Raw genomic sequence first — 24,733 nt, 5'->3', positions numbered from 1 at the left:
ATGTCTGCCCTGTACCCTCAGAACAACTTCAAGCATTGGTGAGAATCCACAATTCTGACACTGGGTGATAACATAAATTGTGACCTTACAATAACATGATACTTACAATAGGTGAAACCCTGTTGCTTCATCTGCTGCCCATCAGGTCTTGCAACAAAGTATCACATATGCTCACCTTTGCATTTTCATGCAAATGATCTCTAAAGGACACATTCCTCAAATTCCTTCAGCAATACTGAGTTCCTGCTGACACATTCCTTACACCCATAACATTTGCAAAGCAAAGGGGGAAAGTTTCCCAGAAGTGGAGAACTGATGGTGATTAGCTGGCTGCTGATTTTGAGCAGCCAGGTACCAGGGCAATTAGAGAAGCACAGCAGGAAGCCATTCAAACTTGTAAGGCCTTGAAGGAGCATTTTGATAACTAAAGTTTACTTGTTGCCTTGAATGACTCCTGTAGAGCTCGCTTCCTGAGCATTAATTGTGCTGAGCAGATATTCTTGCCTTTAGTCACTGTCTTTGAATATAGGCACTGACCATATGTACGACACAAAGATTATGTGTGTTGAGTTTCAAAGACTCAGGTTTAATAACGGGACAAAACAAACAGGTCAAACAGGGAATACAACAGTGAGGAGCATTCTCTCAGTTAGGGTTCTCACAGCTGGGGTCTGGGCTAGTGGAAGCAGTCCATCCTGACCAGACATATGCTATCCTGGGCCATACCATTTTTGATAACCTTTATTTGGTCAAGACCTTATCCAGCTCAGGTGTAGGGATGATCTGTTAGTTGCCCTCCTGTCCCTGGGTGGGGGGTCTGGGCAAGAATGAGCAGGCAGAGGGCAAGGGTTCAGGGTCTAGGTGGGAGGTAGGGAGTAGAAGTAGGCTGCGGATAGGAGTGCAGGGTCTGGGAGAGAGGAAGGGTGCTGGAATGGGCTGGAGGTGTGAGGTCTTGGCGGGAGGTGTAGTGCCAGAGTGGCAAGTGGCATCTGGGAGGAGAAGAAGATGTGGGAGGGGACAGGGGGAATTGGTGGTTCTTCACCATCCTGCACTTTCAGGCACTTCCCCCTGTCACTCCCACTGGCTGCAATTCCCGGCCAATAGGAATAGAGGGTGGGGAGAGCCTATAGGCTGTAGTAAGATGAGTGACGGAAACATAAGCCCATGTATCACAAGCCTGCTTTGAGGTCTAAGGCCTAAGCCACAACCACCAAGACTTTGCTAATGCTAAACTATGAGCAGGCTTTGCTAACAATATCTGGCACAAACAGGGTTAATGGTATAAACCACTAAAAAGTTCTAGGCACAGACTGGGAGCACATTCCAGAGGGGTAACGAAACAGTTCACGAAGGAGAGAAACATCTTGGTAGCAACACACTCCCCACAAATAACTGACTCAGGCTCCGGACAGAGGCTGAACTGACAGCATGATGGATAAAGGCATTCAAGTCAGTACCAGAACATCCCAATAGCAGAACACTCCCTCTAGAGAATGAGACCAATAGTGACCTGTGCAGAGGATAGAGTCAGGATGACGACAGGATGAATAGCAATGTTTTGATCAAACCATGATGTGGATGCAGTACCTCAGAGGGTGGCAACCTGTTACATTAGGAGTGATGTGTAACTTGTTTGTACCTATGTATAAAAGTCCACATCCTCATGCCCTGCCTGGACTCCAAGTGGCGGAACCTTTTGCCAGCAGTGTAGGCTGGGAAGCCCTGGGGGGCCAGTCTGTATTCCACCTTGGTCCCATGGCCTGCCAGGGATGTCAGCTGAAAGATCCTCCATGGTGTGGTGAACATGGGTGTGTACTTGGCATGGTATGCCCGTCCCCCACACTTGTTCCTTTTGTGGCATGAAGGAGACCCTGGTGCACATCTATCCTGAGTGCACCAGGCTGCAATCTCTCTTCCCTTCCCTCCAGAATGTCCTGTTGAGGTTCTGGCTGCACTTTTCCCTACACCTCCTAATCCTTTTACACCCCATCCATGGCCCCACAAAGTCACGGCCTCTTCCAGGCTATAGCCAAGATGGTCATTTGTAGGACCAGGGAGAGGAGGCTGGTTTTAGGGGATAGAGGGGTGGGACTGTGGGACCCACTTTGGTTCCTGCTTGGTTCACATATCTGGGCCGATTTCCTCTGGGTGACATCCACTGACTCCCTCAAGGCCTTTGGGGACCAGTGGGTATTGTCTGAGGCTTTCTGCTTGGTGTCCCCCACCAGTTCCCTCATTCTGGTCCTTTGAACACCACACCCATCCCTGTTTTTCTTTTTAGATGTTCCCCATACTTATTTGGGCTCCAGGGTTTGTGGATCGCCCTATGGGGGCGGGATCTTGTAGGTGTGGGTGGGCTTGTGCCCACCCACATTCTCAATCCCCCTATAGGACCTGTGTATAAAAGTGTAACCAAAAGGGTCTTTTTTCTCTGGCCTGAGGGGCAGTGCTGCAGTCCTGGCATTGACTGAGCCGGCCCTTTATAACGAGCATACAAGTGTTAGCCTAACTGTAGACACCCGGTCTGGGGAAGCTAAGATCATGCTTCATTTCAATAAACCTGGTTGGGCGCCTTCAATCCTTTTCTGATTTTGCAATGAAGGGTCCTGTGGCACCTTACAGACTAACAGAAAAGTTTTGAGCATGAGCTTTCGTGAGCACAGACCCACTTCATCAGATGCTGGTCTTGGAAATCTGCAGGTCCAGGTATAAATAAGCCAGAGCAAGGGTGGGGATAACAAGGTTAGCTCAGTCAGCAAGGGTGAGGCTTACTACCAGCAGTTGATCTAGAGGTGTGAATACCAAGGGAGGGGAAGCTGCTTCTGTATTTAGCCAGCCATTTGCAGTCTTAGTTTAAGCCAGAGCTGAGGGCATTGAATTTGCAGATGAATTGTAGCTCAGAAATTTCTCTTTGGAGTCTGGTCTTGAAATTTCTTTGCCGCAGGATAGCTACTTTTAAGTCTGCTACTGTGTGGCCTGGGAGATTGAAGTGCTCTCCTACAGGTTTTTGTATATTGCCATTTCTAATATCTGATTTGTGTGCGTTTATTCTTTTACGTAGAGACTGTCCAGTTTGTCCAATGTATATAGCAGGGGGCATTGCTGGCACATGATGGCATAAATTATATTGGTAGATGTGCAGCTGAATGAACCCACAATGGTGTGGCTGATCTGGTTAGGTCCTGTAATGGTGTTGCTGGTGTAGATATGTGGGCAGAGCTGGCAACGAGGTTTGTTGCATGGATGGGTCCCTGAGTTAGAGTGACTGTGGTGCGGTGTATAGTTGCTGGTTAGGATTTGCTTCAGGTTGGCAGGTTGTCTGTGGGCAAGGACTGGTCTGCCTCCCAAGGCCTGTGAAAGTGGGGGATCATTGTCCAGGATGGGTTGTAAATCCCTGATGATGAGCTGTAGAGGTTTTAGCTGAGGACTGTAGGTGATGGCTAGTGGTGTTCTGTTGGTTTCTCTCTTGGGCTTGTCTTGTAGTATACTATGGCAATATACAAAATGGCAATATACAAAAACCCGTAAGAGAGCACTTCAATCTCCCAGGCCACACAGTAGCAGACTTAAAAGTAGCTATCCTACAGCAAAGAAATTTCAGGACCAGACTCCAAAGATAAATTTCTGAGCTACAATTCATCTGCAAATTCGACGCCCTCAGCTCAGGCTTAAACTAAGACTGCAAATGGCTGGCTAAATACAGAAGCAGCTTCCCCTCCCTTGGTGTTCACACCTCCAGATCAACTGCTGGTAGTAAGCCTCACCCTTGCTGACTGAGCTAACCTTGTTATCCCCACCCTTGCTCTGGCTTATTTATACCTGGCCCTGCAGATTTCCAAGACCAGCATCTGATGAAGTGAGCCTGCGCTCATGAAAGCTCATGCTCAAAACTTTTCTGTTAGTCTATAAGGTGCCACAGGACCCTTCGTTGCTGTTACAGATCCAGACTAACACGGCTACCCCTCCAATAATTTTCTGATTTTGTGGTCTTTGAGTTACGAACCTGGAAGTCCTGGACAGAGCACGAACCACGAGCATTGAAGCCATGATTCTCAAAGCCCAACTTTGCTGGACAGGGCACATCATACGAATGGAGGAGTCAAGAATCCCTAAGCAACTCCTCTACGGTGAACTCTCCCAAGGCAAAAGGAATCAAGGTAGGCCTTGCAAGAGGTATAAAGACTGCGTGAAGGCCAACATTGCTCATGCTGGTTTAAAACCAGATCAGCTAGAGCAGCATGCAAAAGATTGAACAGGCTGGCGTGCTCTCGTACGACACGCATAGGACAACTTTGAAGAGCAGCGACACATACACCTCATTGATACTCATGAGAGGAAGAAAGCAACAGCAGCAGCCACACCAACAGAGCCAGGACAATTCCCTTGCCCCTACTGTGAATGCCCAGGCCATTCAAAGCTTGGACTCCTCAGCCACATGCAAGTCCACAACTGATGAGCCTGTGCAAGCTCAAGACGTCATCTCATACATGACAGACTACCTACAAGGTCTTGAGGGCTCCTGGAGTCTATCCCATTAGCCCTGTACAGATGGCTAATGTGATATACAGAGGGAGCATATGCACACAGCCAAATGGTTATCATCACTGATGGAGCAGGAGACTTGTCAGAACACCACACTGGTGACTTCTGACTACCACACTGGTGAGAGCAGGAACAAAGAACTTCCCTGTGCTCATAGCAATGCGGCTCCAGCTTAGGGGCAACGGGGCACAGCAGTGAGCAGAGCCACCCAGCCTGCCGCCCGGCTTTTGACCCCATAACCCTCATAACCTTTCTTTCATGAGTATCCCCTGAAATTTGGTGGCACTGGGTCCAGTAACTCTTCCCCTCAGGTTGAGGCAAGGGGCCATTAGTTGTGGACAGACTTGTGCCAGCACATCCCTGGCTTCCCAAAAGGAGCTGATGCCTAGGGAGACCATATCTCCCTGTCCCAAATACAGGACAGGGAGATATGGGGGTGGGGGCAGCCGCCTGCCTTCCCCAAGCCCCAGGCCGCAGCAGCCTCCAGCGCTCCCAGGAGCCCTGACAAAGCAGGAGGGACAGGACAGCCGCGGCACTTCCCCCTGCTTTCCCTGAGCCCCAAGAAAGCAGCAGGGACGGCGCAGTCACAGTGCTTCTGCCCCACTTTCCCCGAGCCCTGCGCCTGTGCAGCTCTGGTGGCAAATACAGGACAATGAGTCCTTTTTCTGAAATAAGTAGGGACTCCTTTTTGGCATCCCAAATATGGGACCATCCCACCAAAAATGGGACGGATGGTCACCGTGCTGCTACCCAGCACTGTCACAGGCTGGGATTTTTTGTTTTTTGTTTTTTTTAAGTGTAAGGTGTGCCACAGTTGAAGCAAAGTCATCCCTGAATTCACAGAGCGCATGAAACATTGGCTCTGAGTGCATGAACTGTCTCATTCACCACAAGGGGTTCTAACACATATACCAATGATTGCACTTTAAATGTCAAGATTAGTTGTTTTGCTGCTCATCAGGACATGTCAGAATGAAAGAGGACGTGTCATTAAGAAGATATGTACAATCTGCTCGCATGACTGCTCATTTAGAGTCCCACGTGAGTTAGTTTGGGAACAGTGTTTAACTTGTAATGAAACTGGTGCTGGGGCTCAAGCAACTTTTACTTTCATAACTAACAGAGTTATGATGAGGTGCTGGAGTTATGAACACTACTTGGGAGGTACTATACTATGTATGTGTTATCCCCTACTCGGTAAGGAGGAACTAGATCCATGGAGCACAGCAGGTTCTCTGAATATTATTGAGGGGAAGTTATGTCCAAAAAGTCCATGGTGCAGCTTCCCAGCCCCTCCGCACTCTTGCAGCTTGGTTCCCTCAGAAACCATACTGATGCTTCATCCCTCCCTGACCCAACTATCACTACTGAGGCAGCGAGGTCTGTGAGTCAGTGTGTTGCCCCCTGCCTCTGGTGTGAGGGAGCCTTGCCTGTGTCAGCTGGAGGTTAGCATCTTAACACAACCAATCAGGTACTGAAACACTCTCCTCTGCACTGTGCCAGCTCTACCTGTACCCGACAGGCTGATAGTAGATGCACCCTAGCCTGAATCACTTCAAAGTGTGGTGAGATCCTTTAGGTATTCTCACCTTCTTATCTACCTCAACCCTGGCTGAAATAACTCTCATGTAACACTCCCATCTCTGTAACCCTGTCATCTGCTTCTTTTTCATTCACTTCATGCATCCAATGAAGTAAGCTGCAACTTGTGAAAACTTATGCCATACTCAAATTGTTAGTCTTTCAGGTGTCACTCGACTCCGTGTTGTTTAAGTTAAAGATTGTGAGCTCTTTGGATACACATTTATAGAGCCCTCATAGTAACTTAGAAAATTGTGTTAACCACAGCAAAAAACTGTACTATTGCTTCTGAAAGTATTGGACAGACACAAGATGTAAGAAAAATTGCTATAGCGGGGGTGGGTGGAGGAGAGATAGCTACCTATTCAAAGGCTGTTCCCTTTACAGAAACAGTAATACTGCAATTAATATTATCTCTCATTAGAAAGACCAAACCAAACAATAAGGCTGGGTCCACATGGAGCTCTGCTCAGAGCAGCTGCTGGCAGAGCCATGCAAAGTGAGCTTCTTGGGATTGCAAATGGCTGCCTATTTGCATACTCCTGAAGCTCATTACCACGGCCATGTGAGAGTTCGGTGCCAGCAGAAGGGGGTACTGGCACTGCAGAGGCCCTGTGGATGTGCCTCTGCCAGCTAAACTGTCGCCAGTCATTTATGCCTGAAACTGGCAACAGAAGGGGATTTAGCTGGTAGAGGCACATCCTGATGGCCTCTGCAGTGCCAGCACTCCCTTCTGCCGGCACCGAACTCTCATGTGGTTGTGACAATGAGTTTCGGGAGTATGCAAATAGGCAGCCATTTGCAATCCCAAGAAGCTCGCTTTCCATAGCTCTGCCGGCAGCAGCGCTGAGCAGAGCTCTGTGTAGACCCAGCCTAAATCTTGGATTAACTGAAAAAAATCTTTCTTTAGTATAATAAACCCAGGTGGATCTGCATCGACATTTCAAACATTTCTAATTTGATTTTTAGAATTTTCTTTAAAATAGGTTTTAATTTGAGTCTTTTTTTAAGGTTTACCAAAGTGAGGCCCAGTGTCTTGAAGCTAAACAGATACACTTAAAACAACCAGACAAACAAACAAAACTTTTCACAGCTGGAAGCAAAGATCAATATAAACTATTTACAGAGGGCAGTCAAATGACAGCAGATTCATCCATAATATTCTACAGAAACATTTGAATTATTGTGCAAAATTCTTCACTAGTACCAGAAGTTCATTTTTGTCTTCCTTTTACACTCAACAGTGTGCTTTTTAGAAAAGAAAACCCCTTATTCTTCAGAGGTTTTGGTGGTTTTGGTTTTTTTGCACTGAACTTCTCTCAATGCCTTTAATACAGAACATATTGATCACAAGAGGGTAACAGTTTGAGAAAGATGCAGAGGGCTTGATTCACATTTAAACTAAGCCCCTATAGAATTCAATTGCTTAAACATTATCCATTTTCCTTAAAGGAGGAAAGGAGTCCTCATAGTGACTCCATAGGGCTTGTCTGCATACTTGGCTCAATCTAATTCTTGACCTTCCCCCTCACCCCTCCACTCTCTGATTTGCTCACCTTGATTATCTTTTTCTGATTTGTCCTCCTTGCTTATTGTTTTTGGTTCTCTGTGCCTTAAATATTGAGTCTGTTCTGGTCTGGCTATGGTCTGACCCATAAAAAGCTCACCTAATAAACTATTTTGCTAGTCTTTAAAGTGCTACTTGACGGCTTTTTGTTTTGATAGTTTATAGACTAGCACAGCTCCCACTCTGTTACTACAAAACAAAAAAGGGATAGTGCTTGGTCCTGCCAAGAGGGCAGGGGACTGGACTCAATGACCTCCTGGGGTCCCTTCCAGCCCTATGAGATGTATACCTCTGTATGTGGTAATAAAGTAGACATGCTTTTGCAAGGCAAATGTGCCCTCTCTCCTTCCCTAAACATCCGGAGGAGATGAGATTTGTGAGCTACCCACGCCTTGGAGCACAGGAAGGGGGCACTGCTTCTCACACCTCCTTAAATCTCTCGCTAGGATCAGAGAGGGGCAGAGTTTCTTAAACTAGAGAGCAACAGGCTTCCACTCTAGCAATGTCACTGGTTTAAAGTGAAAACCACTCCTCTCCCCCTCCCCAGGGTCCGGAAGCTAAAGGTCGCCTTCCTACTGAACACCGCCAAGCGTGACTCGTTCGCTGGCCCCTGGCCTTGCGTTCCAGCCTCGCCTCGCCTCACGGGAAGCGCGGACCCTGCGGGGGTTCGTCCCCCTGGTTTTTCTTCGCGGTACCTGCGCGGCCCCCTCCCCGCCCCGCCGGGCGCAACTGCAAAGCGCTCCTCGGCGGAACTTTTCCGGCGGCGTCTTTCCCCGCAGCCCAGGGCGGGGGAGTCGCAAGAGTTAAAGGGAGGCGCCTGGGAGGGGGATGCTGAGGAATGTTCTCCAGTAACTTTCTTCCCGGCTCGGGGGAGGTCAGGCCCCACAGCTGGGGAAGGGAAACTCCCTCGGCTCCTGGCCTGGGGCCTCCTCCGGTGCAGCGCCGCGCCGCGCCGCGCCTTACCCCGGGTAAAGCAGCCGGCCGCGATCACGCCCCACTCGGGGAAGAGTTCGCCCGGGGGCTGACACCGGCGGGATTTCTCTGCAGCCGGCGAGCAGAGATGGGGCTCTGGAGCCGCCCTGCAGGGAGCAAACGTGCCCGGGGGCGGGAGTGAGCGAGGGGAGAGGGACACGGAGCCCCGCTGGCCGCTGCGCGGGGTACGCGGCACCGGCCCCCTCCCTGACCCGCCTGTGTCTCTTGCAGATGCGGCCGGAGATGCTGCGGTGTGCTCGCTGCTGCTGGCTGGGCGTTTGCCTCTGGCTGCTGGCTGCAGGAGGCGGCGCTGAAGGCTGCCCGGGCGCGCCGTGCGGCGGCGGCGGCACAGATCCGCCCAGACAGCCGTGCCTGGGGCCCCGCTGCTCGGGCAGAGCCGGCCGCCCGTCCCCCGCCTCCCTTCGCACCGCCCAGCCCCTGCCCGTCCTCCCCTCCGGCAGCGCGGGCGCGCTCAGTCCCCAGCTCCCTGCCCCGGCCGCTAGGGGCGCCGCGGAGAGCTGCCCGCGGGGGGAGTGCGCTGCCCGGGCCAACAGCACCAGCCGGGAGTGCAAGGGCGTTGAGTGCAAGCTGCCCCCGCGGCTGCGCCACAAGGCCCGGCTGGGCAGCCGGACTCAGGACTCCCGGCCCGGAGCGGCCTGCCCGCAGCCCGCCCTGCTCCGGGAGGCCGAGCGAGCCGCCCAGTCCCTGGCTGAAGGCTTCGCCTACCCGCCCTCGGAGCTGGGTGTGCAGCTCATCTGCGATGTCAAGCCAGGTGGGTGCCGGGTAACCCGCGCAGCGTCTGGGTAGCGTGTGTTGTACTGCCCCAGCTACTGGCACCGGGGCGCTTGGAGCGAGAGCCGGGGGCTGGATGCAGCTCCGCTTCCAAGCGCACCTGGGGCTGCGAGGAAGTTCTAGGCAGAAGCTGTTGTAATACACATCCAAAGTGTATGGGGCCGGGCCGGCCCCCACGCTGGATGGGGCTGGCACAGTGTGGAGAGGGGCTTTGTTGGGGGGGCTGGGCTGGGCTGGCTGGGGGAGGGGCTGAGGCCAGTGGAGTGTGTTGGGGGGTGATAGGCGGATGGCCACAACCAAAATAGTACAGGGGTCCCTTGAGTTCTGTGAGGGTTGTATTCCCAGGCACTCTTGCCTAACTCCAATTTCCCGTAAGTTGCGGGGGACGACAGCTTTTTTCCCTAGTGGAACGCTGTCCTGCAGCTGGGAAAGCAGTAGGAGTACTCAGAGCTCCTTTTGAAAGGTAAGTCATGGGGTGGAGGGGGGTGGTTGGGGAGGGTTAAGCCTGGTGGTGGGCTGTGGCTGAGGGAGGGGAGCACGGGGGGATTAAGGCTGGGGTGGGTTAGGGCTGCGGAGGAGGGTGGAGTTGAGCCAAGGCTGTTTGGCTTTGTGGGGGGTGTCTGCTGGTGCTGGGCATGGGTGGTGAGTTGGGCCACAGGGGGTTTGAACGGGGGATGGGGAGCGTGTTGAACCAAGGCTGTGGGCAGGGGTGGTGAGCCAGACCTGTGCATGAGGGGTTTGAACCAGGGCTGGGGGGCTGAACCGGGGTGCGGGAAGGAGCGGGACTTCAAAATCAAGCATTTCAAGAGTTCACTGTATATGATAAGGAGTTTGCCCTACAGCCTTAGCCACTAGGCCCCTGGCTTTCAGCTTCTGCAGTAGAGATCCCGGGTTTGATTTTGTTTGCAAGAGGCTGGGTTCTGCCCACCTTACACTGTGCGCTGTCACCTGCAAAAGGGGAGGCCAGTTCCTCCGATGAGAGGGCAAAGGGGGCAGCTCCTTTGGCACCTGAAATTTCACTCGGGTAGTAGTGGCGGCCTGAACTGTGGACCCCTTTGAGTGCCATGGGAGCACTACTCCACATGGCTGTGAGAAAGAGTGAGGGGCCCCACTGCTGTGGTCCAGGCAGCGCTAAGGCGTCTCTGCTGTAGGCCCCACCCCTTTTCTCTTGGCCCTGTTCCTTGTGGGACACAGAGCTGGGCCCCCCTCTCACCTTGTCCCAGGTCCTACAGTAGCTATCAGCCACACAGAGCATGGCCCCAGTACCTTGACTTGGCCTGGGGAAGCTGGTGGGCAGAGTATCATGCCTTTGGATTAGGTAGGGCCATGAGCTCAAGTGCCTGACTCAAAGGCCAGCATTTGGTACTCTAGCTCTCAGACAGCAAAGGAGCAAGCTTAGTATATTCGTAAGTGCCGCACAGGATTTCCAGCCCCTCAGGATTGGAGGTACCAGATGCGAGACACTCAGATGCTAAATGTCGTAAGTGGTGAGTGGCTACCATGCTGCCTGGAATCAATAGGGAGATGAAGGTCCTCACCACCTCTGGAAATCAGATCCAACGTGCAAAGACCTGGATGTCCCATGTCCTCAGCCAGTTTTGAAAATTTAGGGACACACATTTAAAACAACTTCAGGAAGTTGTCTTGGTTTTGGCCAAGACTGATGGAAAATGGGAATTTTGTGTGCCAAGCTCCTGAGGGAAAAATCAAAGGGCTGAGACAGTTTAGGACAGTAAATTTTTGGAGAAACCCTCTGAACAATCTCTCAGGATCTTTTATTGGATAGTAACAAAGAGGAAGCCATGCTAGTCTATACACTATCAAAACAAAAATCAGTCAAGTAGCACTTTAAAGACTAGCAAAATGGTTTAAACCGTTTTGCTAGTCTTTAAAGTGCTACTTGACTGCTTCTTGTTTTGATCTTTTATTGGGTATATTATGATTAAAAGCAGTCTTGTGGGGTGGAACTCGCAACTTCATTGGCATAGTTCAAAGGAAGAAATTGTAATAATGTCTTAACAACCACTGCTTAATTGGGCAGTCCTAATGTGATCGGGTCACTTTGTTTACGCTCTCGAATGGATGAGAAGCTTGTATTTTAAAACTAACAAAAATTAAACAAAGTGACTTTGTTTGCCAGTTGGATTCTCAAGCTGTTACATGGGTCAAAGAGGTATGCTGAACTATCCTTTTTTCCAGTCCCAAAAGGGCTGCCCCATGAAACAGTGGGTGTCAAGACATTATTACAGTTTCTGCCTTTGAACTTTGCATTCAATTGGACTGCTTGTACAAAGTTACTTGTGCATGAGTGTATTTGGGATCAGGTCCTTAGTTCCTGAGTATGGGAGTATTGAAACAAGATATAAGAAAAGTGTTACTTATTAGTAAATACATAAAACATAGTAGATAAGTAAAATTCTGCTATTAAACATGAAAGCCCTGAGACTGTGTGGATTATTGCAATAGGAAAATCAACTGTTTTAACTTTAAAAGGGTAGTTGAAAAAAGTCAGTTATCATTTGATTATGAAAACACATCTAAAGAGGTTTTAATTTTTTGTTTGTGCACTCAAGCTTCAGGATTTATAGCACAGATATACAAAAAGCTTTTTTTTTGTTTTAGATCTCCAAAGTAAGGATGTTGTTATATTAAATCATGTTTAATTAAAAGAAGGTCTGATGGAATTTTTAATGTCTTTGAATAAGTTGGACAATTATTTTTTGTCAGAAAAGTAATAAAATGCTTGTATTTCAGGAGAAAATGAAGTTCCATCTGAAGATGCACTAATATTACAACTGCAGCTTGCAAAAGGCCAAGAGAAATTTGTTGAAATGTTAAAAAGCCAACAGATAGTAATTGTGGATTTACAACAAAAACTTGCTGACCAACAGAGTGCATTAGTTAGTCAGCAACGAGAAATTCTTGAACAGCAAAGAAAAATGCGTGAGCAAATGGATCTGATAAAAGTTCAGTATGGCATGCTTTTTGACACAGTGAAGCAAATGTCGTTTCAGGGTTTGCATGAGGATATTCAACATTATTTTGAAGCTCAGCTTCAAGGACTTCAGAACCAGGTCAGAAATCATCTCCAGAAATCGTACTCTGTGCGTAAAGTAGAAATTGATGCAAAAGTGATTGATGTTGGCGAGTCTTTATTGGAGTGTGGCCTTTGTAAAAGTGACGAATTTTGCAATTTCCAAAAGACACCATCACAGTGTGAAAAATGCACCTTCTGCCCTGCTGGTTTTTTCCAAATGTCTGAATGTTCTGCAAATGCCGATCGGATTTGCCAGGTGAAATATTATTCTGTGTATTTTAATAAGTTGATCAAGCATTTTGTCAGGCATACAGAGGATGTCATGCTGACATTGGAGCTATTCAAGAGAGAGATCCTAATTTGAGTGCAAGTTTTTTGTATGCCATGCCAAGTTAGTATTCTAAGGTTCACCTGTGTTAATAGTAAGATCTATGCTTTAAGAAATGTATTTAGCAGAAATTCATTGTTGCTAGTATTTACAACATATTTGGTGTTTCAGAGACAGGGTGGAAAACAAGCCTCTTGTCTCAGAGAGTTTAAAATTTAAACTGCTGTTGCACAGAGGAAAGGACATGAAAAAACCAAGCCTATTTATCTCTGTTCTAGTTAATTCCACCATTTACACGTGCATCTCTCTTCCCCACCCCCCACCCCAGTAACATAGGTTGTGGTTTATAGGCTTTCTTAGGGAAGTGTATTTTAATGAGGGACTTGGAGAAGTGGGTGGAAGCAGCACATTACAAAGGCAGTTCCAGCTATCTGAGTAGGCATGAAAAGTTCCAGAGTTGAGAACTGAAGAGGGACATGGATTCAATTGGTAGACATGTGGCTTGGGAAAAACTTATGTAGATGAGGGGTTCAGTGAAACGAGACCATGACAGAGAAGTAAGTAGGAATCACATTACAAAGGGGTTTAAATGCATAGACAGAATTTACAGATAATATAGCTGGTACAGAACCCCAGGGAGGAAGCTGAGAAGAGGGTGGATGTGCTCATTGAAAGGTACAGAGTAAATTACTTTAGTGGCAGTGTTCCAGGTATGTTAAAAGGGTGGTGTGATGGATGTCTGGATCGCTGGGGAGAATGAAGCTGCCATAATCAAGGTAAGAAATAATTAGAGATCAGACAGTGGTTCTGATGGAGGCTGGATGGTGGGAGGAAGGAAGTAGGAATGGGTCAGATTTGAAGAAATTTGCATGATTCAGTGAGACCATTTGTATAAGGAAAGAGGAGAAAAAAATGGAAAAACAACTCTGTTTGTGGACTGGAAGGAAGGGAAAACGATGGAAATTCAGACTCTGAGGTGGGGGAATAGCATGATGGAGAGAGCAGGTTGTTCAGGAAGATGAAGCGGCATATGTCGGAAGTATCATGGTGAGGGTTCAGAGACCCTGAAGTGAATGGGAGACAGAGCAGGGAAGTGGGGAAGAAAATGATATGGTCAGAGAGAAAGAGAGTCCGAAAAATGCAATGTCAGAATGGGGGAGACAGTCTGAGTAAAGACCAGTGAGCACAGTGCTTGTGCAAGCCAACTGATTAATGGTAAAACTCTTACATTAAAATGATTGACACACTTCAGCATCCTCAAAAGTTTATTTTACAAAATTATTAAAAGTAGTACAGTTATGTGGTTTGCAAACCTAATATGGTTTAACTGGTTGCTTTATATAATTGAACCAAACGAAAAATATTTTGAATGTTCCAGGTGAGTGTTTTCCTGTTTCAGGATGTTTATATTAGCCGTTTCATTGTAAGTGAATTGAACATGATTCTTGTGATTTGTAGGATAGAGATGAGTGCGTCGAATTTCCAAACATTTGTGGGGAGAGAGTAAAATGCCTGAATACTCCAGGTAAGTTCCTATCCTTCTGTGATTAATGAAGATAAGCACACCTTCCGTGACAGAATAAGTAGGCAATGAAGAGCAAAGTCCTGCTAGGTGCTGGGCCCTGGAGTGCTTCGGATGCTGGAATCTATTAAAGTCAAAGGCACCCACCCAGCACAGAACAGTAGCTTCAAGAAGGAAAATAAGTCTTGGGAGACCAATGGGCTTCTTCAGGCATAATCTTTACAGCTTCAGGTGCTCTTCTTACTTCTGCTTGCCTTTTTAATTCCTATACTACTTTGATGATGTGAGTCTGACAATCCCTTTGCTTACAGTGCTGTAAATTGGGAGTAACACCTCTGAAATCAACATTACTCCCCGCCAGCAAACAGGTGTGGAAGGATACTAAAGTCATTTATCTCTTGCAGTTTTTTTGACTAATCTTTGTATTTATGTAGCTTCCACCTCTGCAGTATCTGATACAAGTGGTGGCCACAGTATTGTGTAATATTGAGAAGTGAGGCTCCAGTTTCTTAGGATGGTATTTGCTAAAGTACCAGAGTGACTCAGAGCCACAAGTTCTGTTAAACTTCTCAGCCCAGCTTTGGCCTGATATATTAACTTTCAGTTGCCCCTTCCCAATGAGTTTGGCAGTCAGCTTTGTATTTGTGGGTCTAACGTATGCAGTGGATGTGCTAAATCCTGAGGAGGTTTTTGTTCTGCCTGTCAGCCAGACAGTAATCGAAAGGAGGTACATGTCAGCACAGTGTTCACTGCTTATAATCTCTGCCATTGGACTGTCGGCAGAGAAAGGAGAGGGATCCGTCAGGCTAAACCTTGTCCTTCCTCTGGCACTCCCAGTGCTTTCCTACCCAGACTCCATAGCAACCAGAGTGAAAACAAGGGGACACTGCAGTTTAATGTTTTGCCATAAAAGGGTGAAGAGGGTTACCCAGCATCACTGGCTATAATTTGCAACAGTGATCTCCATTATCTCTAAATCACTCCATTTCAGCCACGAGGCAGAGAGAGTTCCATTCTCTCAATAACTTAATGGTTATGGGAAGATTATTTACAAGATGTGTTGGCTCAGGACTGTCCCTTAGGGTACATCTATGTTTACCGGGAGATTGACCGGGTCGGGGTCGATCTTCCGGGATTTGATTTTGTGTACCTAGTGGGGACATGCAAAATTGAACTATGAGGGGTTGACAGTTGACGCTGGTAGTCCTCATTCTTGTAAGAAACTCTCCTGTCAACCTCCCTTCAGTGAGGATGGCCAGATGAGGTGACCATAGATATGTTGATTCCAGCTACTTAATTGCCGTAGCTGGAACTGTATATCTAGGATGGACTTGAAAGTCTAGCGTAGACCTACCCTTAGTTTACACAAGTTTAATGAGCTTGTCAATGGGGATGCTGAAATCAGATGTCTGCTTAGGGAAGGAAGAGTGGATGGGAATTAGATGTGACACGTGAGATTGAGAGTTGGACGTGTTGGCTTCCAGGAGCTAGATGCAAAGGCAGTTCTAGCTTTAACAACAACTGTGGGCTGCACAGTTCTAGTGTGAAGGGAAAAAGAGAGCAAATTGGGATAGAGTTGCACAAGATGAGGAATCTCCTCTTTTCCATGTCTCTGATCTACACTTTGAGGGCTGTGCTAGTCTGGACTGTAAAACAGCTATCCTTGTGGAGTGGGAGTGTGCTTCCTTCAGAGAACAGCCTTGATCTCTGCATAGATCAGTGTGTATTATGCATCTGTGCTCCTATAGGGCTTGCATGTCCTATGGTGCTGGAGAGATTTTCTACAATGTAGGCACCTAACTTGTAGGTACTCCAGGGCTGGAACGCTGACTGCAGTTTTTAGATTACCTGCAAAAGACCCAGCAGTGAATTGGGAAGAACAGCAGACTTCCGTCTTCACCTTGCCCAGAAAAAAACTGTATTACGCTAAAGTCTAAAAACTTACTTGAATAAGTATTACAATATTTTTGAAGAAGCAAATTACTTTTAAGGAAAAAAAAACTTTTTATTATATAAACTAATTTTAAAAGGGACAAATGTATTCAATAGAAATACATTTTATTCTTTTAAATAATTATGAGTACTGTATCAGTATGAAATTTTAAAGGTTGAAATTCATTTGAATAACTTGTCTCCAGTGAAAAAAATTGGAATAAATATGAATTTATTTATTGATTTATTTACTAAAATCCCTAAAATAGTTTTCTGAAATAAAGTTTTTGTTTTTTTTTTTTCAATTGAAAAACCAGAAAGTTTTAATGGGGATTTTTTTTTGTTGTTGTTTAAAAAAATATTTTAGATTCATTTTAATTTTTTTCATGGAAACTAGTTGCCACTTCCCAACCAGCTCTCTTGAGTATATACTGTCTGGTTACACAGGCGGGGCTGGTTCCAGATCTCTCATTCATGCAGTTATACAGCCTTATGTTTCAGTGTTAATGAAAGAAAGGAACATCAGGGAAGGATGTAAAAGACAAATACACCAGGGGGCGAGAGCGAGGTGTTCCCTGATCTGTTTGGAGTTTGTGTATATCAGCAAAGTCTGTGCCGGCCCCTACTGAACAGTATAGTACCAAAAACTAGATCTCTGGTTTTGTCTACATTACATGTTTTTCCCAACCGTACTTTTTTGACATTCCAAGGTCAAAATAAGTATAATAGAAGAATCATGTTCACATGGCCACAGCATTTGTGAAACAGAGTGTTCACATTTACAGCCACAGTTCACCGCCAAAACATTGCAAAAGGAGCTTTCATGTAAGCCAGTAATAGCTGTGCTTTGTTGTCATGCATTAATTTTCGACCTGGAAAGGGAGGGTGTTGACCAGACCAGTGAAAGGTTGTGTCACTGTCTGTTCTGTAACCCTGGGTACCTCACAAATGCCTTGTTGCTATAGTTCCCAACATGGGATGGTCAAAGCTAGGCCACAAGCATGCAGGCTGCACCATGAGTGCCAGTCCTGGTTCAGTAACTCTGGCCTCAACTGTCTTGTCTTCAGTCCCATTCTCCCTGCCACCAGCCTTGGTTACAACCAGCAAGGTGACTCCAGCAAACCCCTTGTCCAGAATTTTCCCATCAACCATGTACTCTGTACTGTCCAGCCCTCTCCTGGAAAGTTCAGAGAATAAGGTCTATTTGTTCTGCTAAAGAAACACGCTACCACATCACAACTTATTAACTTAGTTGAGGTAAATACATTCTCCTTTTAAACATATCACTAAGTTAGTTTATAATAATTAATAATAATAATAATAATAAAAAACAGATTTGTTAACAACAGAGCACAGATTAAGTCATGCCAGGTAGTTAAAGCATTACGGCTGAAACAAAGGCAAAGATACAAATCTGAAAGTCTAAAGTTTAATCTAGCAAAGTACAGTCTTTGCCTAAGCAGATTTCTCACCCACATTCAATTCCCAGAGACTTTAAGCCTCTCTACCCTTTTGACTGAAGGACCCATGTTTCTCAACCTGCAAGAGTTTTGTTGCCATGTGTCCTTCTAGTGGTGGATCAGCAATGGCTTCTGTCCCTGTTTATATCTTCCAAAGTTTATTGAACTTGTTTCAAGAGGCAGGATGCCTCATGCTCTTCTTCTCTTCCAGTATGCTTCCCATCTCCCTATATGTAAGTGGGGCTTCTGTTGTTTTGACTTCACAGTGCTTAATTTACATAGGTGACAGGTTAATAGCTGCCTTGTCTCCTGTTTATCTGGGAACCTGTTTCTTCCTGTTTGGTCACAGACTTTAAAACATAATATTATGAAGTATCCATATTTCCTTATATAGTGTTAATATCACTGTGAAACGCATGTAATAATCTTCAGTGTGTCATTCATCATCCTCATCAACAGCCATGGGCTCAGCCATGTCCGCTTCCTACAGTCATTTTTTTGGGAATTTTGTGTTGCAGATAACCATCTCGTGCCCTATAGCAAACTCTTAGTTTCTCGCCTTGTTCGTTTCTTTCTCCATATCCAAATCTTCCCATGGCTCTCTTCCAACCTTCATTTTCTATTCCGACCTTTGTGTTCCAATCTCCTCCAATGATCAACACATCTCTCTTCAGTATTTCCTGCAGTGTCTTTGTCAAGTCTTTATAGTATAGCTGGATCTCTTCCTTCATGCTGTCCGATTTGGTTGCATACACCTGAACTACCAAGATGTTGAACAGTTTCACTTCGAATCTTGCTACCATCATTCATGCACTCACTGGTTTGTATCCTGACAATGCTCCTGTAGCTCTTTTGCTAAGAAAGAGTCTGACTTCTGCCTCATGTTTCAGTTCATTCCCTGACCAAACGACTTCAACCACACATCTTTTCCAATGCTGTCCAACACATCTCTGCTAATCTGAGTTTATCACATCAGTATCTCTCCACCTCCCTCTGAAGCTTTCCAGTTGCCCACAGCATTCAGCTGTTTCACTTTCTGATTAATAATATATGTGTTAGTTGTAATTTTCTTTCAGTAGCCAACTTACCAATCCAACCCCGATTGCATGATTGGTAGTGCGGACCTTATTTATCTGGGTGATTTCCGAGCCAACATTTTTTTTTAAATCAATTATTCGTACTGGCATCAGATTTCATTCGTATTGTTGTTTTACAATCAGTGCATCAACACTCATCTGACCAATCCTTTATCCAGGCTTGGGGCTGCCATGGAACCCCTTGAGACTTCATGGTTTATTAGCGTCATTAGTTTTCAGCAAAGACCTCACTTTATGTACTTTTATAGTATGGTAACATTGCATATAATCAGTTGATTCAGTTGCCTATCACTTGAGGTTCATCCCCCTGTCTTTATAGACTAATAAACCTTTAAAATGGATTCTGCCTCTCAAAGTAAAGTTTATTCAAGCTGAGGAAAGTGACATGGATTCTGGTGATGAAGAGAGCTCCATTCTTTCTCCTCCCCTATTTGGGTTGGCTAAAATATAAACTGTTCTGTTTCCTGCCATCTCCTCCCCATGCTGTCTTAATGGCCCCGACTACTGCTTATATGGAAACTGAGCTAAAAACACATACCTTTGTTTAGGATAGATCTGTTTAACAATTACCCCAACACACACACATTGCATGAACTTCAGTCATTCCAGCCTATGCTCACAACTTTTAATACCCACTGTGCATATACATTACACAAGAATATTAATGATCAGTGAGTTAATTTTCAGATGATACCTCACAAGGCATGTTTTGTACCAAGATTATTCCAACAGTAGGTGGGATGTGCATATAGGGTGCTTAGGTCCACAGCTTTATAAAAGTTTCAGATGTAGTGGCTTTAAGGTTTTTGGTTACACCTGCACTTCCCAAAGGCTGCAGAGAGCATGTTAGCTATTAATCTTTTGGCATTAATATTCATGTATGGTTCCTTTATTTAGGAGACTTCACATTTTTTCCAATAAATAAAAGGTCCCATAGCACCTTGTAAATTATTAGATATTTTGGAGCATAAGCTGTCATGGGTAAAGACCCATTTCTTCAGATGCAATGTCAATGACAGCTTATACTCCAAAATATCTGTTAGTCTATAAGGTGCCATCGGACTTCTCCTTGATTTTGCAGTTACAGACTAACATGGTTACCCTTCTGGCACATTTTCCAAGTTTAGAAAGCTGGTGGCCTGGTTCTTTTCAAAGCTACTGGGTCCCCTCAACAGCAGCTGTGTGTGCTCAGCACGTCTGAAAATCAGGCCAGAGCTCTTTAATATCGGGCATCCCAAATTAGAGGCCCCTTTTAAATATTTGTTTCTCAGGACCATATTCTGTGAACTACAATTTGCCACATAAATAGGTGCACCCATGCAAAGTGGGCTTAAATTTGTCAGAGGAACTGATGGGGGATCCTCCTTGCACAAGGAAACTCTGCTTCAGTTAAGTGTCTCTTTTACTACTTGTATCAGCCAACCCCACAAACCTCCACCTAAAGAGAGGGAGGGGACGTGTGGGGAAGGGATGTGGTCGAGCAGAGCCCCATTGTGCCTCATCCTTTACTGGTATGCTGCACCAGAATAGCTCCAACATGCACTGGAGGCCATGATCCCTGCAGCTGCCCTTTTCCACTCTGTTTGGGTGCAGGAGAGTGAGGTATGAAGGCCATAGTGTTTGACCCAGGCTTGGAGTCAAGCGTACTGTGACAATATTGAATAATCTGCTTTTGCAGTGTTTTGTGTTCAGTGCCTTGTAAAAATACTTGCTCAGCAGAGCTGTTAAGTTTTTGCATCACATGGGCTTTTAGAAGGTGCACTGGTGACTAAAACTGCCTACTTCCTATGACCAGGTGGCTTCCGATGCCTAGGAATTGCTGAAAAAGATGCAGCCTTGGGACTGTGTGGAGAGGAATATTTCTTTAATAAAGAAATGCAGGAATGCCAAGCTTGTTCAGAGTGTGAAGATGGAATGGTAGCTTTCCCTTGCTCCCCAGTCACTGACACAGTATGTTCAGCAGCCATTGAGAACAAGCTTTCTGAATCGTGGGCTGCAAACGTTATTTTTCCCTCAGCAAAGTCTGGCACTTCTCAGATCTACCCTGGTTTAAACTTGAAGATAGAGGGAAAGCTTCGCTCTGAAGTTGTATCTGTTGAAGATAACAACCTGGTATTCAGGCAGCATGGCTTGCTGTGGATGGACTTCAGTTTTGCTGTGAAGCACAACTGCAGAAACTTTCTCCAGCTGTCCTTGAAATTAAATAACACCGAGGAGAAAGGCTGTGAACTAAGTGGTGTTCGCATTGAACAACCAGAGGGAAAATATTTTCAGAGCACCAGTTTAAGCAGCGCGGCAGAGGTGGAACCAAGCCAAACTCTCTCTGTGTTTCTGAAGAGTCCAAATCAATTCTGCAACCAAAGCAGAGACTTAAGTATTTATGACCTTCGTACTCCACTCAGTTTGTTTTGGTTGTCTCATGACACAGGTGCAGTGGCTATGAGTGCACAGATGTCCACTGCTATGCACTACCAAACTAACTATCGACCTACTTTTAAAGTGATTTCTGTCTCCGACCCTTACATAGTCAGTTTATCTCACGATGGTAGAGCTATAAAGTTCACTGAAACTGGTGTAATAAAATTTGTTTTTCAACAAGCACTTTATTCCATGGGCCCTACATGTGTCCGTGAAGGCTTTACATTGATGTCTTACATCAATAGGAATGGTACTAACAGAGAATTAATAAACATATATAAAGCAGGTGTAAATTACAGAGACACATCGATATCTGCTTCTGGTGCCACAAAAGTTAACAGTGGAGATCTGCTTAGCTTTGAGATCCTTTCTCCGGCTCAATGCAATGTTCGATATTTTGGAGACAGCTCTGGAATTAGTACATTTAGCCTCGTCTGGATCCCATCTGCAGTTTCCGCTGCCATCTCAGCTACAGTCTCTGTTACAGCACTGCCTACGGGAGCTGTTAGAAATAAATTACTGGATTTCACTCACGTCACAGCCAGTGAGAAACAGATACAGATTGTTTCTTCTGGACAGCTTGCTCAGAAGCACTTCAGATTTACGGAGAGGGGAGTTGCCAGCCTTGCTTTTAATTTAAAGCTGATCCACTCATGTAATGTTCTTAAAATAACTCTAAATCATTTGATCAGTGATCAGATGCAACCCACAGCAATTGGCGAGCAAATTGGAGGTCAGATGCCTGAGGGAGCTATGTGGACCAGCGTATCCCTCCGCTCTTCTTTCGAAGTGCATAATGGCACATTGATATCCATTTCTCTTGACTGTGTGCGTGGGCGAATCAATCAGATTTCTCACAAACATGGCACCAGCATATCGATCTTATGGATTTCATCTTAGTTACTCTTTAACAAAATAAACATGAATGGATAATTTGCAATGGATGTTAAATTTTGCCATATTACTTCAGTGATTCTGTATCCTAGATTGTATGAATGTGTGTAGAATGTTGCATTAAAATATTCTTACCATTACAAGCATTTTTAAAATGGTCTTTGGGTGGCTTGTCATCAGCTAAACACAAATAATGTTTCTGCTTTTCCCAAGAGATTCCTCTGTTAACATCTTGGATTGTAGAGTTGGGCATCCAACTCAGATTTTGCAAAACCTACAAATATAAGAGGGAAGGTAAACAGAATAAAATGCCATTTAAAAAAAAAAGTACTGAAATTAGCAACAGTAACAATATTCCTACAATCTAGGTCTGCTTTTGAATACCATTATCCCTTACTACAGCATGGGAATGCCAAGACTACATGCATTTGCTTTAAGTTTAACAAACTCAATGGTCGTGTCTATGCTAGCCCAAAACTTCAAAATGGCCATGCAAATGGACGTTTCGAAATTTACTAATGAAGCGCTGAAATACATATTCAGCGCCTCATTAGAATGCTGGCAGCTGCGGCACTTCGAAATTGATGCGACTCGTCCAGATGGGGCTCCTTTTCGAAAGGACCCCGGCAACTTCAAAATCCCCTTATTCCTAACAGCAGATAGGAATAAGGAGATTTCGAAGTTGCCAGGGTCCTTTTGAAAAGGAGCCACATCAATTTCAAAGTGCCACAGCTGCTGGCATTCTAATGAGGTGCTGAATATGTATTTCAGCCCTTTATTAGTAAACTTCAAAATGTCCCTTTGCATGGCCATTTTGAAGTTTTGGGCTAGTGTAGACATAGCCATTATGTGAGGCTCTGCCATAGCAGTGTTGTTCTTAGGTACACAGGGAGAACCGTGCTTAAGATTAAAGGCAGAAGGATAACAGTCAGCATGGATTGGTTAAGAACAAATCATATCAAACCAACCTGATAGCTTTCTTTGATAGGATAACAAGGCTTGCGGATAAAAGTGAAGCGGTGGGTGTGGTATAATTAGACTTTACTAAAGCATTTGATACAACCTCTCTTTACCTTCTTATCAGTGAACTAGGGAAATGCAACCTAGATGCTGCTCCTATCAGGTAGGTGCACAACTGGTGGTATAACTGCTCACAAAGAGTAGTTATTAATGGTTCACAGTCACGGTGGAAGGGAATAACAAGTGTCATTCTGCATGGAGTCAGTTTTGGGTCCAGTTCTATTCAATATCTTTATCAGTAGTTTAGGTAATGGGATGGGGAGTGTGCTTATCAAGTTGGCAGATGATATGAAGCTGGGTGTGATTTGTAAATACTTTGGAGGATAGCGTCAGAATTCAAAATGATTGGGACAGATGAGAGAAATAGTTTGAAGCAAATAGAAGTTCAATAAGGACAACATCTACAAACTACTCTACGTATGGAAGAACAATCAGTTTCACACATATATGAGAAGTGATTTGCTAGGAAGGAGTGCTGCAGTAAGGGATTTAAGGGTCATAGTGGATCCACAAGCTGAGTATGAGTGAACAGTGTGACACTGCAAAAAAAAAAAAACATGGTTCTGGGATGCATTAACAGGAGTGTTGTGAGCAAGACACAAGGAGTAATTCTTCCTCTCTACTCTGTGCTGATTAGGTCTCATTTGGAGTACTGGGTCCAATTCTGAGCAATAGGTTTCAGGAAAGATGTAGAGAAATGGGCTGAGGTCCAGAGAAGAGCAACTAAGATGATTAAAGGTCAAGAAAATATGACCTACAAGAGAAGATTAAACTAGTTGGGTTTGTTTACTTTGGAAAAGAGAAGACTTAGAGGGGGAAGGATAGCAGGTTTCAAGTACCTCAAGGGTGTTTACAAGGAGGAGGGAGAAAAAATATTCTCCTTAGTGTCTGATGATTGGGCAAGAAGCAGTGGGCTTAAATTTCAGCAGAAGAGGTTTAGGTTGGACATAAGGAAAAATTTCCTTACTATCAGGGGTCGTGTCTACAGTAGCCCCAAACTTCAAAAAGGCCACGCAAATGGCCATTTCGAAGTTCACTAATGAAGCGCTGAAATGCATATGCAGCGCTTCATTAGCATGCGGGCAGCCGCGGTGCTTCGAAATTGACGTGGCTAGCTGCTGTGCGGCTCGTCCCGACAGGGCTCCTTTTTGAAAGGACCCCGCCTACTTCAAAGTCCCCTTATTCCCATCTGCTCATGACTTCGAAGGAGGCGAGGTCCTTTAGAAAAGGAGCCATGTCAATTTCAAAGCACCGCGGCTGCCCACATGCTAATGAAGCGCTGAATATGCATTTCAGTGCTTCATTAGTAAACTTCGAAGTCCCCTTATTCCCATGAGCAGATGGGAATAAGGGGACTTTGAAGTAGGCGGGGTCCTTTCGAAAAGGAGCCCCGTTGGGACGAGCTGCGCAGCAGCGAGCTGCGTCAATTTCAAAGCGCTGCGGACGCCTGCATGCTAATGAAGCTCTGAATATGCATTTCAGCGCTTCATTAGTGAACTTCGAAATGGCCATTTGCGTGGCCATTTCGAAGTTTTTGGCTAGTGTAGACACGGCCTAGAACTGGAAGAGAC

At 45.6% G+C, this 24,733-nt stretch overlaps 1 protein-coding gene across 1 annotated transcript; it reads left to right on the top strand.

Moving 5' to 3' along the window:
* Window positions 1-22,199, top strand: LOC142008326 (uncharacterized). Its single transcript, XM_074985508.1, has 6 exons — window positions 1-38; window positions 8,238-8,658; window positions 8,894-9,434; window positions 12,209-12,747; window positions 14,278-14,344; window positions 20,626-22,199. Exons 1-6 carry the CDS (start codon window positions 1-3, stop codon window positions 22,146-22,148), a joined length of 3,129 nt encoding a protein of 1,042 aa, XP_074841609.1. The 3' UTR covers window positions 22,149-22,199.
* Window positions 22,200-24,733: the final 2,534 nt, after the last annotated feature.

This window comes from Carettochelys insculpta, chromosome 2, assembly GCF_033958435.1.
Source record: "Carettochelys insculpta isolate YL-2023 chromosome 2, ASM3395843v1, whole genome shotgun sequence".
Taxonomy (NCBI): Eukaryota; Metazoa; Chordata; order Testudines; family Carettochelyidae; genus Carettochelys; species Carettochelys insculpta.
The sequence above is the reverse complement of the archived record's forward strand: the minus strand, read 5'-3'. Positions and strand labels throughout refer to the sequence as shown.

Coding starts and splice junctions, on each gene's coding strand:
- LOC142008326 (XM_074985508.1), top strand. CDS start 1: ATGTCTGCCCTGTACCCTCAGAACAACTTCAAGCATTG. Junction 8,659..8,893: donor CGCGCCGCGCCTTACCCCGG/GTAAAGCAGCCG, acceptor TGTCTCTTGCAG/ATGCGGCCGGAGATGCTGCG. Junction 14,345..20,625: donor AAAATGCCTGAATACTCCAG/GTAAGTTCCTAT, acceptor TCCTATGACCAG/GTGGCTTCCGATGCCTAGGA.